Genomic DNA, 14,195 nt, shown 5'->3' with positions numbered 1-14,195 from the left:
AAAATAAATAAGAACTTCGGAATTAGGTGATACCTTTTTTTTTATATGTACTGTTTAAGAATGATGTTAGAGTGACATTGTTTTTTTTTAAATGAATTTCTACTCAGATCTTAATTCATACTACTTCACACCAAAACTAGGTACAAATGAACCTCTTCTATCACAATACATATGTAATCACTCTTCATTTATTTTAGAACATTTTAGTCAAAGAATTATCTGTCAGTGGCCCTTATCCTGTAAGGTGTGATTGTGCAGATGACGTGCTATCGCATGAAAAGCCCCATTAAAGTCTATGGAACTTTTCAGGCGATACCACGTCATCTGCACATCACACCTTACAAAATAAGGGCTAGTGTCTCTTAACTTGGGGTAGCCAACTCCAGTCCTAAAGTGCCACCAACATGTCAGATTTCCAGGATATCCCTGTGTAGCCCCTATTCCCCCACCCTAAGTGAGATCATAGCTACCGGTGTTTCTGGTGCGGGTGCATACCTGTGAGGTTGAACAGAAGGCCACGATAGTATGGGGAGACATGAGGACAGGCTCTCAGTGATGATCCTTCATAGCGCAGTGCCTCCAGCCGATGAGGATCCTGGTGCAGCCAGGATGGTCCTCACTGGCAACTTATATGGTGTTCCGTTCAAGTAGTCACAACAGGGGTGTTCAACTGGATCTTTCTTTGCAGTATCATACAGCTATGGCAGGCTCATTCCCTGAAGTAGTACCCCCAGGGCTTGAGGCCCTGCAAGTCCCATCTCAGCTCCTTTACCCTTTGATGGGATAAAGGGTAAATACTTCCACTCCACTGTGGGAGGGAAGAGAGCTCTGACTTCTGGGAGAGTGTCATCTTATGTACCCCAGGGGAGGGGCTTGTAGCCCTGTTCCATAACAGGGCAGGTCCGATACTGACAGGCATCACATCATGGGCATGTGACGCAGCCAGTATCCTCCTCAGGGATGACACTCTCTGGTTGTTGTTAGACCAGCCCCTGGATACAGCAATAGTGTAACCAGGCTGCAACAACAAGCTAGACCTCCATGAGAGAGCTTATCCCCCACAGTGCTTGTGTCTAACAGGACTTATACTGTTAGGGCTAAAGAAAAGATGATAGCCAGGGGACTAGGTTACACCTGCTTCAGCATAGGCGGCTCAGTTTTTGACTGTACCACCTATGCTGAAGAAGGGATATCCTGGAAACCTGATCTGTTGGTGGCTCTTGAGGACTCGAGTTGGCCACACCTGATCTAAACATTAAACATACCATTGTGATTGTATTTATATAACTGGCAAAAGATTTATTTTAAAGTGTAGTCATGCATAGGAAGTTGTCATTAGCATGACATTAATACTAGTTTGAATACCAGTAAGTAATCTGAAGACATTTTATGTGATCATAACCTTACCACTGCAATATTGCTGGAAGTTAGGGAAGGCACATGCCACATTACTACAGTATATTTTTACTGTCCTATTTTGTATCTTTTATGATATTGAATAAAACTGAATGGGGGAATAAGATAGGAACAGTTAATGACTATGCATATAATGTTATAATGTCTCCTGTGTAGCTTTTATACATCAGGTACTTACATTACCTGCCTTAGTTTAGATCAAGGGGGCGTAAACTTTTTTCCCTGCACCCCCCTGCCGGCGGTCCCCTCACTCCCGCGCCCACCCCCCTAACCCTCACTTACCTGCGCTCCGGCGTCATGACGTCATGTTGCCATAGCAACGTGACGTCACATGACCTCGCGGCGTCATTTTGACGCCGCGTTGCCATGGCGATGCAGGAAGGAAGCCGCCAGAGCCTAGTTAAGTAAAAGTTTACTGAGGTCCTGCAGCTCCCCCGGCACTTAATTTAAGTGCCTTCGGGAAGCGCGCGGGGCCTCTGTAAACCCCGCGACCCCCTGCCGGCAGTCTCGCGCCCCCCAGTTTGCGCACTGCTGGTTTAGATCTATTTATATTTTGCAGTTTGTGGTACATTTTCAAACTAGCATAGCTAGCAAAATACAAAGATTCCCAACAAGCTCTGAGAAACCCCAACCAATACCACACAATATATATATATATATATATATATAATACTGAGTTAAGTTATGGTGAGTAAAAAAAGTGACAAAAACCCTCCACAGGAAAGCAAATATGCAAATATAGCTGTATGCTCATCTGCATGTCTTAGGCAGGTCTGCAACCCCGCCTTTCCCCATTATCACCCAGCATACAGCACTTCCACTGCAGCAAGGGATTCTGGGAAATGACATGCAAATGAGCACACAGTGTCACTTTTTGCCTCAATAACCATTTTTAACATGGTTCCCTATAGGCTTAAGCTTGCTGCATGGTCACAGCTTTGAGCACAGCCAGGGTTAAGGTGCATACCCAGAAAACCACCCACAGACAGCTGTTTCGACCTTGATGGGTCTCATCAGTGTGGGGTTGATTTTACTGGGATGCAAGAGAGGCTTATGGGATAGGCCAAACCATAATACTGAGTTAAGTTATGGTGAGTAAAAAAAGTGACAAAAACCCTCCACAGGAAAGCAAATATGCAAATATAGCTGTATGCTCATCTGCATGTCTTAGGCAGGTCTGCAACCCCGCCTTTCCCCATTATCACCCAGCATACAGCACTTCCACTGCAGCAAGGGATTCTGGGAAATGACATGCAAATGAGCACACAGTGTCACTTTTTGCCTCAATAACCATTTTTAACATGGTTCCCTATAGGCTTAAGCTTGCTGCATGGTCACAGCTTTGAGCACAGCCAGGGTTAAGGTGCATACCCAGAAAACCACCCACAGACAGCTGTTTCGACCTTGATGGGTCTCATCAGTGTGGGGTTGATTTTACTGGGATGCAAGAGAGGCTTATGGGATAGGCCAAACCATAATACTGAGTTAAGTTATGGTGAGTAAAAAAAGTGACAAAAACCCTCCACAGGAAAGCAAATATGCAAATATAGCTGTATGCTCATCTGCATGTCTTAGGCAGGTCTGCAACCCCGCCTTTCCCCATTATCACCCAGCATACAGCACTTCCACTGCAGCAAGGGATTCTGGGAAATGACATGCAAATGAGCACACAGTGTCACTTTTTGCCTCAATAACCATTTTTAACATGGTTCCCTATAGGCTTAAGCTTGCTGCATGGTCACAGCTTTGAGCACAGCCAGGGTTAAGGTGCATACCCAGAAAACCACCCACAGACAGCTGTTTCGACCTTGATGGGTCTCATCAGTGTGGGGTTGATTTTACTGGGATGCAAGAGAGGCTTATGGGATAGGCCAAACCATAATACTGAGTTAAGTTATGGTGAGTAAAAAAAGTGACAAAAACCCTCCACAGGAAAGCAAATATGCAAATATAGCTGTATGCTCATCTGCATGTCTTAGGCAGGTCTGCAACCCCGCCTTTCCCCATTATCACCCAGCATACAGCACTTCCACTGCAGCAAGGGATTCTGGGAAATGACATGCAAATGAGCACACAGTGTCACTTTTTGCCTCAATAACCATTTTTAACATGGTTCCCTATAGGCTTAAGCTTGCTGCATGGTCACAGCTTTGAGCACAGCCAGGGTTAAGGTGCATACCCAGAAAACCACCCACAGACAGCTGTTTCGACCTTGATGGGTCTCATATATATATATATATATACACATATATATATACATATTAGTGTCAAAAGGAGTGCAAGTGGGCGTGGCTAAATGTATACAACAAAAAACAGAAATGCCCAAAGCTACTTCCAATGTGACAAAAATACACAGTGCAATACCTATATATCTCTTGTAAAAAAGGGTCATTTAGTTTAACCCTTTGGCCAAAGCGTCTTAAGCCTGCTGCCACTTACAAGGCATGACCGTAGCAGGGCCTAACACTCACCTGGGTTAAAATTCTTATTTAACTGTATAATTACAGGAAGAATGATCACATTGGATCTGTCGTAACCTGGCAAAATGAAACTGACCTGCCAACTTGGAAAGTGTGGTGGGACAAGCTTAAACCTTGGGGGGAGGAGCCACTTACCTCCCATAAGCAACTGAGACCAGCTGCACACATTAAACAAAATACACAGATTCCCAACAAGCTCTGAGAAACCCCAACCAATACCATACAATATATATATGCATATTAGTGTCAAAAGGAGGTCTAGTGGGTGTGGCTAAATGTATACAACAAAAAACAGAAATGCCCAAAGCTACTTCCAATGTGACAAAAATACACAGTGCAATACCTATATATCTTTTGTAAAAAAGGGTAATTTAGTTTAACCCCAGGTGAGTGTTAGGCCCCTGCTACGGTCATGCCTTGTAAGTGGCAGCAGGCTTAAGACGCTTTGGCCATAGGGTTAAACTAAATGACCCTTTTTTACAAGAGATATATAGGTATTGCACTGTGTATTTTTGTCACATTGGAAGTAGCTTTGGGCATTTCTGTTTTTTGTTGTAGCATAGCTAGCTCATGAAAAGATACTTTTGAGTGTTCAGATTTCTCATGGGCAAGCATATTTCTTAAGAGCTCTCAAAGTGCCCTTGTACATAGTGTGTTCAAAATAGGCATCATTTGTCAGTCAAATACAGCTGTGTTTTCTCTTCGCAAAATAATAACCCACACTTCTGGATTAGTCATTTCTGTATGGGGTTTTACACGGATTAAACGCATGATAATTAATTTGCAATGATTATGGCCCATATTTACTAAGCAATGCTCTGCCACAAGATGCCTTCTAGCACCAGAAGACACTTTGCAGCCAATGGAAGTGAAAGACCCTGTAAGTGATTTGCCGAAAGGGGTCTTCTGGAATAACACCGCTTAGTAAATATGGGCATGTGGCTGGGATTCACAAAACACAGATAAGGGGCACAGGAGCTTCATCCTAAATTAACCCCTATTTATGTCAATGGCAGTTAACACAGGTTCGAGACCTTATTGAATCCCTCCCAATAAAGTGATGGGCAAAAGTTCGGCCCAAAGATCTTTACTATTTCTTTGCAAACCAGTGAAAGTTACTTTTGAGAAAACATGTAATTCCATCTAAGACCTAGGGTCCTGAAACCCCGTTAAAACCGAGTTAATATCGCACAGAGAAGAAAGAAAAATACCCAGGTGCCATTACTGCAATTTTATGAGCCAAGTCATCAAGATTGCCGTAGTATTTTCCGAGGTACAATATTTTTAGACTAGTCCATGATGCAGTAATTAACGGAAACAACAATTCCCGGAGCAACTAACCCAGCACCCACTCTCTTCGCTGCTTTGAAATGCCAGGACCACGTCGCAGAAGACCGGGACTGAAGGTGGATGCCAGATCCGGTGTCTGAAGATTTAAGAAGAAGATAGAAGACTTTTATGAAAAAAATAAGAAGCAAGAAATTCTTACAGAAGAAGATTCTTCTAACAGAGGATCCATGGTTTCATGTCAAGTTGAGGATCTCAAGTCGCAGGCCCATAAATAGGTCTGGATTACAAATAGACCTAGGCCTCTTTTTCACAGGGTTTTTGCGGCAAGGTTTTTTTGTTGTTGTTTTTTTTTACGTTGGTCGAAACAAACTTTTTAAGCTCGCTTCACTTTAAGCGTTTCACTCACTCGAATTTTCTCATAACTACTCAAATTTTCACGTTCACTTAGTCGAATTATCGCATAATCAAAATAATTTTTTTTTAAATGAGAGGTGACTTTTTTCAGCCGATTTTATGAAAAAGTAAAACTTGTGCGGTACAGTCATTTCCGTTGCGTATTTGAACAAAGTTCACCCATCACTCCCTCTATATACTTTATTCCTTATTATCTGAGGGTGTTTGCAACATTGGAGGTTATTTACTAAAGTCTTTCAGGTGCAAAACGCCAGATTTATAAAAAAAATGAATGCATTAAAAGGCATTAGGAATTTGTCCTTGGATATATCTGTTGCAATTTGTTTGCAATGGTTTTGTAACCAGGAGATTTTAGTAAATAACCCCCATAGTGTTAAACATTTGCAGTATTAATGTCCTGCAGCTTTTTATAGAGATGATGAAGATAGGTATGTTTTTAATACAGTAGAAAGATTGCGGGAGAATGGTGCTCATATAAAAGTGTGTGCTCTGAACATAGTGTTGTAGAAGCAATAGTAAACACACTGAAAATGTCCGTAATATCTTAATGTCCATGAATATATACCGGGGGACACCTAGCGGTGTCCACTTGACTCCCACAACCAATGGCCTTTGTATATTAACCCCCCACTATGTATAATCATCCCCAATAATAGGGCCAAAGGTAAACATATAAGGGCTATAGCCCATTACCTGCCCATAGGGGTATCCAGAATAAATCCAATGTTCCAATGTTCCAGGATGTGCAGTCCTGCAGGGTAGAGGAAGCAACAGGCAATGTAGAGCAAAGGAGCACAGCGAAGAGAATTTTCCAAGGAAAAATAACCTGAGGGCAACTCCAAGTAAAAAATAGAAAGGTTTTAATTCATCAGCTCACAATGAGAGTGAAGGAAACAAACGCACCAACGCGTTTCATCCCAACGCATTTCACCACACCTTGACAAAGACTTTGTCAAGGTGTGGTGAAATGCGTTGGGATGAAACGCGTTGGTGCGTTTGTTTCCTTCACTCTCATTGTGAGCTGATGAATTAAAACCTTTCTATTTTTACTTGGAGTTGCCCTCAAGTTATTTTTCCTTGGAAAATTCTCTTCGCTGTGCTCCTTCGCTCTACATTGCCTGTTGATGTTTTTAATACAGTATGTTAACCATTGCATTCCCAGAAGGGCGTGGAAAGCTCTACGGCAGTGTTTTTTAACCTATAACTCTATAATTATATTGCGAAATTTTGAGGAACCCCAACCCTCTCTAATAGCGTGTCTGAGATCAGGTGCATTGTAAATTCTTCTGTATTTGCTACAATTTTCAAATGAACTGAAAATTGCAGGGAACCGTTTAGGGATACCCGCGGGACCCAAGGCCCCTGTTGAAAAATACTTCACTAGGGTTAGTGGGGATAATTTAATGAAGGCATTAGTGAGGTAATAAAATGTAACTGTCTGAAAAAAATTTGCCTGTTTTTCTGTTTTTCGGCAAACCATTTCGTTGTTATTTTAGGACATTGAATACATTCGCTCACATTACAACATTGAAGATTTTATCTACTTCAACCATCACCGGCGGGAGGAGCACGGTCAACTTCACCATTATGCCCTAAATCCTATATTTAGACACTACAGCAAGCATTTCCTGAAGGAGATTCTTCGATTATCCCACAAGTCTTCCCTTTATTACCCTATATACCCATCATACAAAAAAAATCAAGTAAGTACAGATATGCTTTCAGATTTTAACAAGAACATCCGCACCGCTAACTAAATTCCATATATGCTCAACCTCTTCAGCCCATTGCTCTCCCATTTGGTACTCAAGGGTCTTAAGTAACATGACAGTTATTGACATGAACAGAAGTAACATCCCGTACATATGGGAGGCCATGTGCAATCCATTTATAGTTTGTTTGAGAACCCACATAAATCAATATGCTGTAGCACAGAGCAATGCTGAATATAATTATACATGGAAACAAAGGAACAACAAAGAGTTATTTCGACATCCCATAGACTGTCAAGTTACCTATTTGGTGTCCTACTCGGTGTCAGTGTCACTAATTTCGCAAAATTACACATCTCTCCGACTCATTAGAAATTGATGAACAATTGTCTTTTTTTCAACCTCAATGACTGTTACCTCACTGTAACATTAACTCATGAAATCAGTGCCATTTGATTGAAATGTTTTCTATTATTGCTCCAAAACTTTAAATTGTCACCCCTTTGGGTACTCATGCCCTCAATAGCTACAGTGGGGGTTGTGCATCTGGGAACTATCGCATGAAAATCCCCATTTAAGTCAATGTGAATTTTTGTGCACTAGCGCACCGATCAGCACTGTCACAGCGAAACTCTCATTATGTATGTTTGTTTGTATGCTGTATATGAAGCAATATACAGCAAACGTGTTTCCATTGCTGGTTTGAAATACCATCATCTAAACATAATACTGAAGCTGGTGCGATTAATATTGAAATGGAATCACCAAGCAAATTTGGTTGTATGTTGGATTTATTTTGGAGCTTACCTATAGTTAGATCATTTGTTCCTACGATGATGTGCTTATGATAATATGAGCCACCAGAGCATTTGATTTGACAGATATATTTTATGGGATGTTAACAGGAGCACCAGATACAGGAATCCATTCTAGAATATGTGCCAGATGGACTTATATGACAATGATGCTAAGTCATTGGTCCGCCATCAGATCATTTGAAATTATGTTATGTCTTCCTTATTCTCTGATTATAAATAATGGAGAATCAAGCATGAACTTGATTAGACTACACTACTCACTTAAAGTACACATGACATATCTAACTTTCCTTGTCACTTCATAGAGCAGGGCGTGCCAAACTTACAAAGGTTAACAATAAGCAGATAAGATCATCTAATGAGGTCAGATCCAGCTGATTTATGTTTACTGCAGAGAAAAATATGCTCCTGGGAAAAACAGTGGTACTGAAAAATCCCATAAACCAAGCCACTTGTTTATCTGTCATTCCCACAGAGATGGTAATGTAATTACTCTCATAATTATCTTCATTAGTGGTGGGTATTATCTGCAATTCATTCCTCTGCTCTAGGAGTATGTTTATTTGCTCTCATTTTTCCCTAAACTTCGCTCGCATTTTGCCAAGGCTGTTAGGAATTTAGTATTTGCTAAACTGTGCAGCAGACATCTGCGATGCACAAAACTGACATTCTCCACGCTAAAGTATAAATTGCTGTCTTTCAGTTTAAGAACCCCTGTGCCCATTCGCTGACATCTGCCCTTCATTACATGGTTCCTGTGCGACCAAGACGACAGATTGTCTATACTCTTGGCATAAATGCTCCATCAAAGCTGGTCTCCAAGGATCAGGTGGGTAACAGAAGCTGCAGCAGGCAACAGGCACCATGCCAGCCTCTACAAGGTTTGGCAGATGGGGTGGAATTACTGTCTTAGTTTGAATAGGTTGCTTCTTAATTACACAAGATCTGGTGTTCATACCCTTACAGACTAAGCCCTACTAACACATTGCTGTATCCCTGTGTTAAAGATTGTGTTTTAATGCCACATATTAACGGGTATCATGTATATTATATTCTCCAAGGAGAAAGCAGGCCTGGTATTTAAAACACCTTCAAACATTTATGTTTTGTTTACAATTCTACCAGTAATATATGATGTGCAGAAAAAAATATTGTTTCTCCCTCCAGTTATCTTTCTATCTATAGGTCTGGATGCACTAAGCTCCGTTAGGCTAATTAATGTGACGTAAATGTAAGTTAATATCACGTTATTATTAACGCTGTATCCACTAAGGACAATAATTTCAAGTTAAGCAATGTTTCCTCCCCTAAAGAGCAGTTATCTGTAACAGACATTAGTGATAATGAGATGCAAATTAGATATTATCGTATCATCCTCTATTTACTAAACTCTGTTACGGTTAACTTGGGGACGTAACGTTACAGTAGTTAAGTCTTAACTAAACTTCACATTACTCCCATCCAGACCCTGAAATAGGGCTCTTGCAGTGTCTATATGTGTGTAACTCCATACCTAAGCATGATTTAAATAACATAGCATTATTTCCCAGTTTTATTTCCCTCTTCACTTCAGCAAAAGCCCTATATCAGGGTCTGGTTAGGTGTAACGACAAGATTTACATAATGTAATTTTATTCGAAGATAACACAACATTATCCTACAATAACATGATGTTGACTCTATTCTAATGAATTGTAGTACGGCTGTTGTTTTTGTATTGTGACGGATTTTCTGGCCTGGCTGACCCACCCAATCTCACATTGGCCCCTGTGGTCTAACCAGTCCCCATTACAGGGTCGTGTCTGGTGGTGCACCTGTTGGCAACAGGACTCCTGAGTCTCCCGCATGATGTTGTGTGGGGAATGCCAACCCAGACAGGCAGCTGAGGTAGTGTGTTAGAGTCCTACCTACATACAGTGCAGCGCCTCCACCTCATCAGGATCTCTGCGTCCGCAAGGAGATGGTTCTGATGAGGAACTCCTTCTTGGTGGTGCCTTCCGCTGTGGAGTAACTTCACACTCACACAGTGGGGTGGTCGTGAAACAGGGCATCTTTATTGATGATGGTATGGGCAGACTGCCCCTCGCAGCAACAGCTCAGCCGCTCATCTTCTGTGCTCTCCTATCTGAAGGTTTATCTGCCCTCCCAATGAAGTTGGATCACCTCTCCCCTCTGGGGGATCACCACCTGTGCCAGGTCCCTGGACACAGTGTAGGCCCTGCCAGCCTTCTGCTGCAGGTCAGGCTATTGCTGCAGAATCATGTTAGATTATCCTTGACCTTAAACATAAACTTGCATATATGCTGAACACTAACTTTGGGCAGTGCTGTGCCTTATATACCCAGGAAATGGCTCCACCTCCTGCGTCACTAAAAATGGACACAAGGTCTGTTACCACTCCCCTCATGTACATATGACACCTCACCATGGTGTGAGTGCAAACCTCCATGATTGCAATCCTGTATACTTACCAGGCTTACTGCCAGCATGAGAGAGAACTGTATACCATTTTTACCACATGGCTACAGTATATTATTAACTTTGTAGATACAGCATTAATTCAGGAAACATAATGTCTGTTCCTGTTTGAGGTAAAGTCACTTTATGTTCTCTGATTTAACAGAGATTAGTGCATCTAGGCTGTATAATGGAAGAAAATCCACATTAAGATTGTTTACTTTAAAAAAGAGGCATCTAAGAAGGGATCTGCCTAGTATTTACACATCTACACAGATATCTTGCCTTTTGAACCCAAGGATTATGCAATATACATTTTGTCACCCATGGATATTAGAGGAAGGGGTTTCATCAGCAATAATCATTACAGTAAGGGTAGTGAGAAAAATGGAATATCTTCTTAGAATGCAAAAGGTATACAGAGATATGCCAAACAGATTAAAATCTTGAGTATTGATGCTGGAGGTACTCAGATTATCACGTTCTAGAGTCAGGAGATAATTTTTCATTGGCATTTTTATTTGACAAATGTTGTTTTCCTTTCTTTAGATTAGATGTACCCTTTCTTTAGATTAGATGTACATGTCTTTTTTCTGCTATCTTGTTACTATGTGAAAATGACTGCTAATTTTCTTTAATGCCGTTACTGAATCCTACACATGTTTTACTCCAATTTATTGCCACTTTAATTAGTCCAATAGCAATGAATTATATTACATTGGAATTATACAAATTTGAATTGTGTGTTTTGTTTTTGGTACAAATCCCCAAATGTCAGTCTTTTGTCAGCTATAGCCCAGGATTCAAGGCAATGAATGGGATCCAACTGGAAAGTGTATTGCCTAAAGCAAAATGCCTCCTCTTTTCTACTACGAGGGAAAGTACACAGCCCATATGCCTATGTTCTCATCCAAAGAGGATACTAGTAAAGACAATTGTCATTTAATGTCACCATGGTAAAGGCAATGTTCATCTGCTTCAAATCAACCACTAAATCACTAGAGACCAGGATAAAGCTGAATACCTACAGTAGCAAAATAAGTTTATAATGTTATTGTATTGTATTGTATGTCTTTATTTATATAGCGCCATAAATGTACATGACGCTTCACAGTAGTAATACATGTTGTAATCACATAAATAACAAATAATATAAATAACAGGTCATGGGAATAAGTGCTTCAGACATGAAAGTAACATTAAGGAAGAGGAGTCCCGGCTCCGGGAAGCTTACAGTCTAATTGGTAGGTAGGGGAACGTATAGAGATAGTAGGAGGGAATTCTAGTAAGTGCGTCTGCAGGGGGCCAAGCTTTATGTATCATGTGTCCAGGTTATCCACAGTGCTATTCATATGCTTCTTTAAGCAAATGTGTCTTAAGGTGGTTCTTAAAGGTGGATAGAGAGGGTGCTAGCCGGGTATTGAGGGGAAGGGCATTCAAGAGGTGTGGGGCAGTCAGTGGGAAAGGTTTAAGGCGGGAGAGGGCTTTAGATACAAAGGGGGTAGAAAGAAGACATCCTTGAAAAGAACGCAAGAGTCGGGATGGTGCATAGCAAGAAATTAGGGCTGAGATGTAAGGAGGGGCATAAGAGTGTAAAGGGGCATAAGAGTGTAAAGCTTTAAAAGTGAGGAGGAGAATTGAGTGTGAGATGCAGGATTTGATCGGAAGCCAGGAGAGGGATTTCAGGAGGAGAGACGCGGAGACAGATTTAGGAAAGAGTAGAGTGATTCTGGCAGCAGCGTTTAGGATAGATTGTAGGGGAGACAGGTGAGAGGCAGGGAGGCCGGACAGCAGGTGGTTGCAGTAATCGAGACGTGAGAGAATGAGGGCCTGAGTCAGAGTTTTAGCAGTCGAGTAACAGATGAAAGGGCGTATCTTTGTGATATTGCGGAGGAAAAAGCGACAAGTTTTAGAAACGTTTTGAATGTGAGATGAGAATGTGAGAGACGAAACGAGTGTGACCCCTAGGCAGCGTGCTTGGGCTACTGGGTGAATGATCGTATTTCCAACAGTAATGTGGAAGGCGGTAGTAGGGCCAGGTTTGGGAGGAAGTACAGTATAAGGAGCTCTGTTTTTGCCATGTTAAGTTTCAGTCGGTGGTATGGCCATTGAGGATGATATTCCAGAGAGACATTAAGAAACTTTGGTCTGTATAGCAGGTGTAAGGTCAGGGGTTGAAAGGTAAATTTGTGTGTCGTCAGCATAGAGGTGATATTTAAACCCAAAAGACGTAATTATGTCACCTAGAGAGAGTGTGTAAAGAGAAAATTAAAGGGGTCCCAGGACAGAGCCCTGGGGTACCCCCACAGAGAGATCGATAGAGTAGGAGGTGTTAGCAAAAGAGACACTGAAGGTATGATGGGAGAGGTAAGAGGAGATCCAGGATAGAGCTTTGTTACAAATACCAAGAGTATGGAGAATGTGGAGGAGAAGAGGGTGGTCCACGTTGTCAAATGCTGCAGAGAGGTCGAGTAATATGAGCAGAGTGTAATGACCTCTGTCTTTGGCAGCATGGAGGTTGTCGATTATTTTAGTGAGGGCTGTTTCAGTAGAGTGAGCAGTGCAGAGTTACTTGCTTTTTCTCTCTGCAGTGCACTGATTTACTAAATCAACATTTTTCTATTAAGGAGTTGGCCATTGTATTGCAGACATGTTCCAAAAAAAATTTTTGTCTGTGCTTCCACAAGTGCTATAGTGAAATAAGTGTTTAAAGTGATGGATTATTTAAACAAAATGAATAGTGACATTTAAAAATTAGTTAACATGTGGCAGTGAAAAATTATAAATATATACAGTGGCGGCCGCCTTTAGCCTTGTGCGGCCGTTTCAGCGCAACTCTGAAAACCGTGGGCAGATGCAGTGTTTGATGCGGCATGTTCCGGTATTTAAAGCCGCGGCCGCGTGCATTGTATTAGCGCTGTCTCGGCATGAATGCGGCATGAACGCGGGAGATGTTGGAGACTAAAAGGGGCTATGACAATATATATATATATATATATATATATATATATATATATATATATATATATATATATATATATATATATATATATATATATATATATATATATATATATATATATATACAGTAGAGGCAACGTTTATTCTAACATTTGCCGTAAACTAGCCGGGTTACATTCTGGGTATGTGCTGGGTATGTTCTGGGCTAGTTTGAGGCACGTTTAAGGCATTTCTGCATTGACTAACGACCCATAGGATTAACACAGCAGGGATCCCTGGCAGTCCAATTCAGTTTGAATGGGACTGCCAGGGACCCCCGCTGTTAATCTGATAGGCCATTAATCAATGCAGAAATGCTGGGGCTAGTTTAAGGAAAGTTTAAGGCATGTACCCAGCATGTACCTGGGTGTTTCCTGGGTTTTTTGGGGAATTGCCACTGGTTTTTGTTCGAATAAGAGTTGCCTCTACTGTATATAAAACAAAAAACAAATCAGCGCTAGAAATGGCACTAGGTAAATAAGTAAGTGATATTAATTTAATAATATAGTGTAAAGAATATCAGGCACTGGTCAGGAGATTTGAGAAAGAGAATAAAGTGCAAGAAGTCGGCGCAACAGCTGATGAAACGCGTAGGTTACGTCACTGTG

The 14,195-nt window shown here is 41.3% G+C and overlaps 1 protein-coding gene across 6 annotated transcripts in view; it reads left to right on the top strand.

Annotated features, from left to right (window-relative positions):
• Positions 1–14,195, top strand: part of CFAP61 (cilia and flagella associated protein 61) — a 346,774-nt gene that overhangs the window by 109,190 nt on the left and 223,389 nt on the right. For all 6 annotated transcript variants that reach the window (XM_075596251.1, XM_075596250.1, XM_075596248.1 and 3 more), the window contains 2 exons: positions 7,097–7,303; positions 8,834–8,959. In XM_075596251.1, the coding sequence (XP_075452366.1) occupies positions 7,097–7,303; positions 8,834–8,959 (333 nt within the window). The remainder of the gene's footprint in view (positions 1–7,096; positions 7,304–8,833; positions 8,960–14,195) is intronic.

The sequence above is a fragment of the Ascaphus truei genome, chromosome 4 (genome assembly GCF_040206685.1).
Source record: "Ascaphus truei isolate aAscTru1 chromosome 4, aAscTru1.hap1, whole genome shotgun sequence".
Classification (NCBI taxonomy): Eukaryota; Metazoa; Chordata; class Amphibia; order Anura; family Ascaphidae; genus Ascaphus; species Ascaphus truei.
Note: the sequence above shows the minus strand (reverse complement) of the source record. Positions and strands in the feature narration are given on the sequence as shown.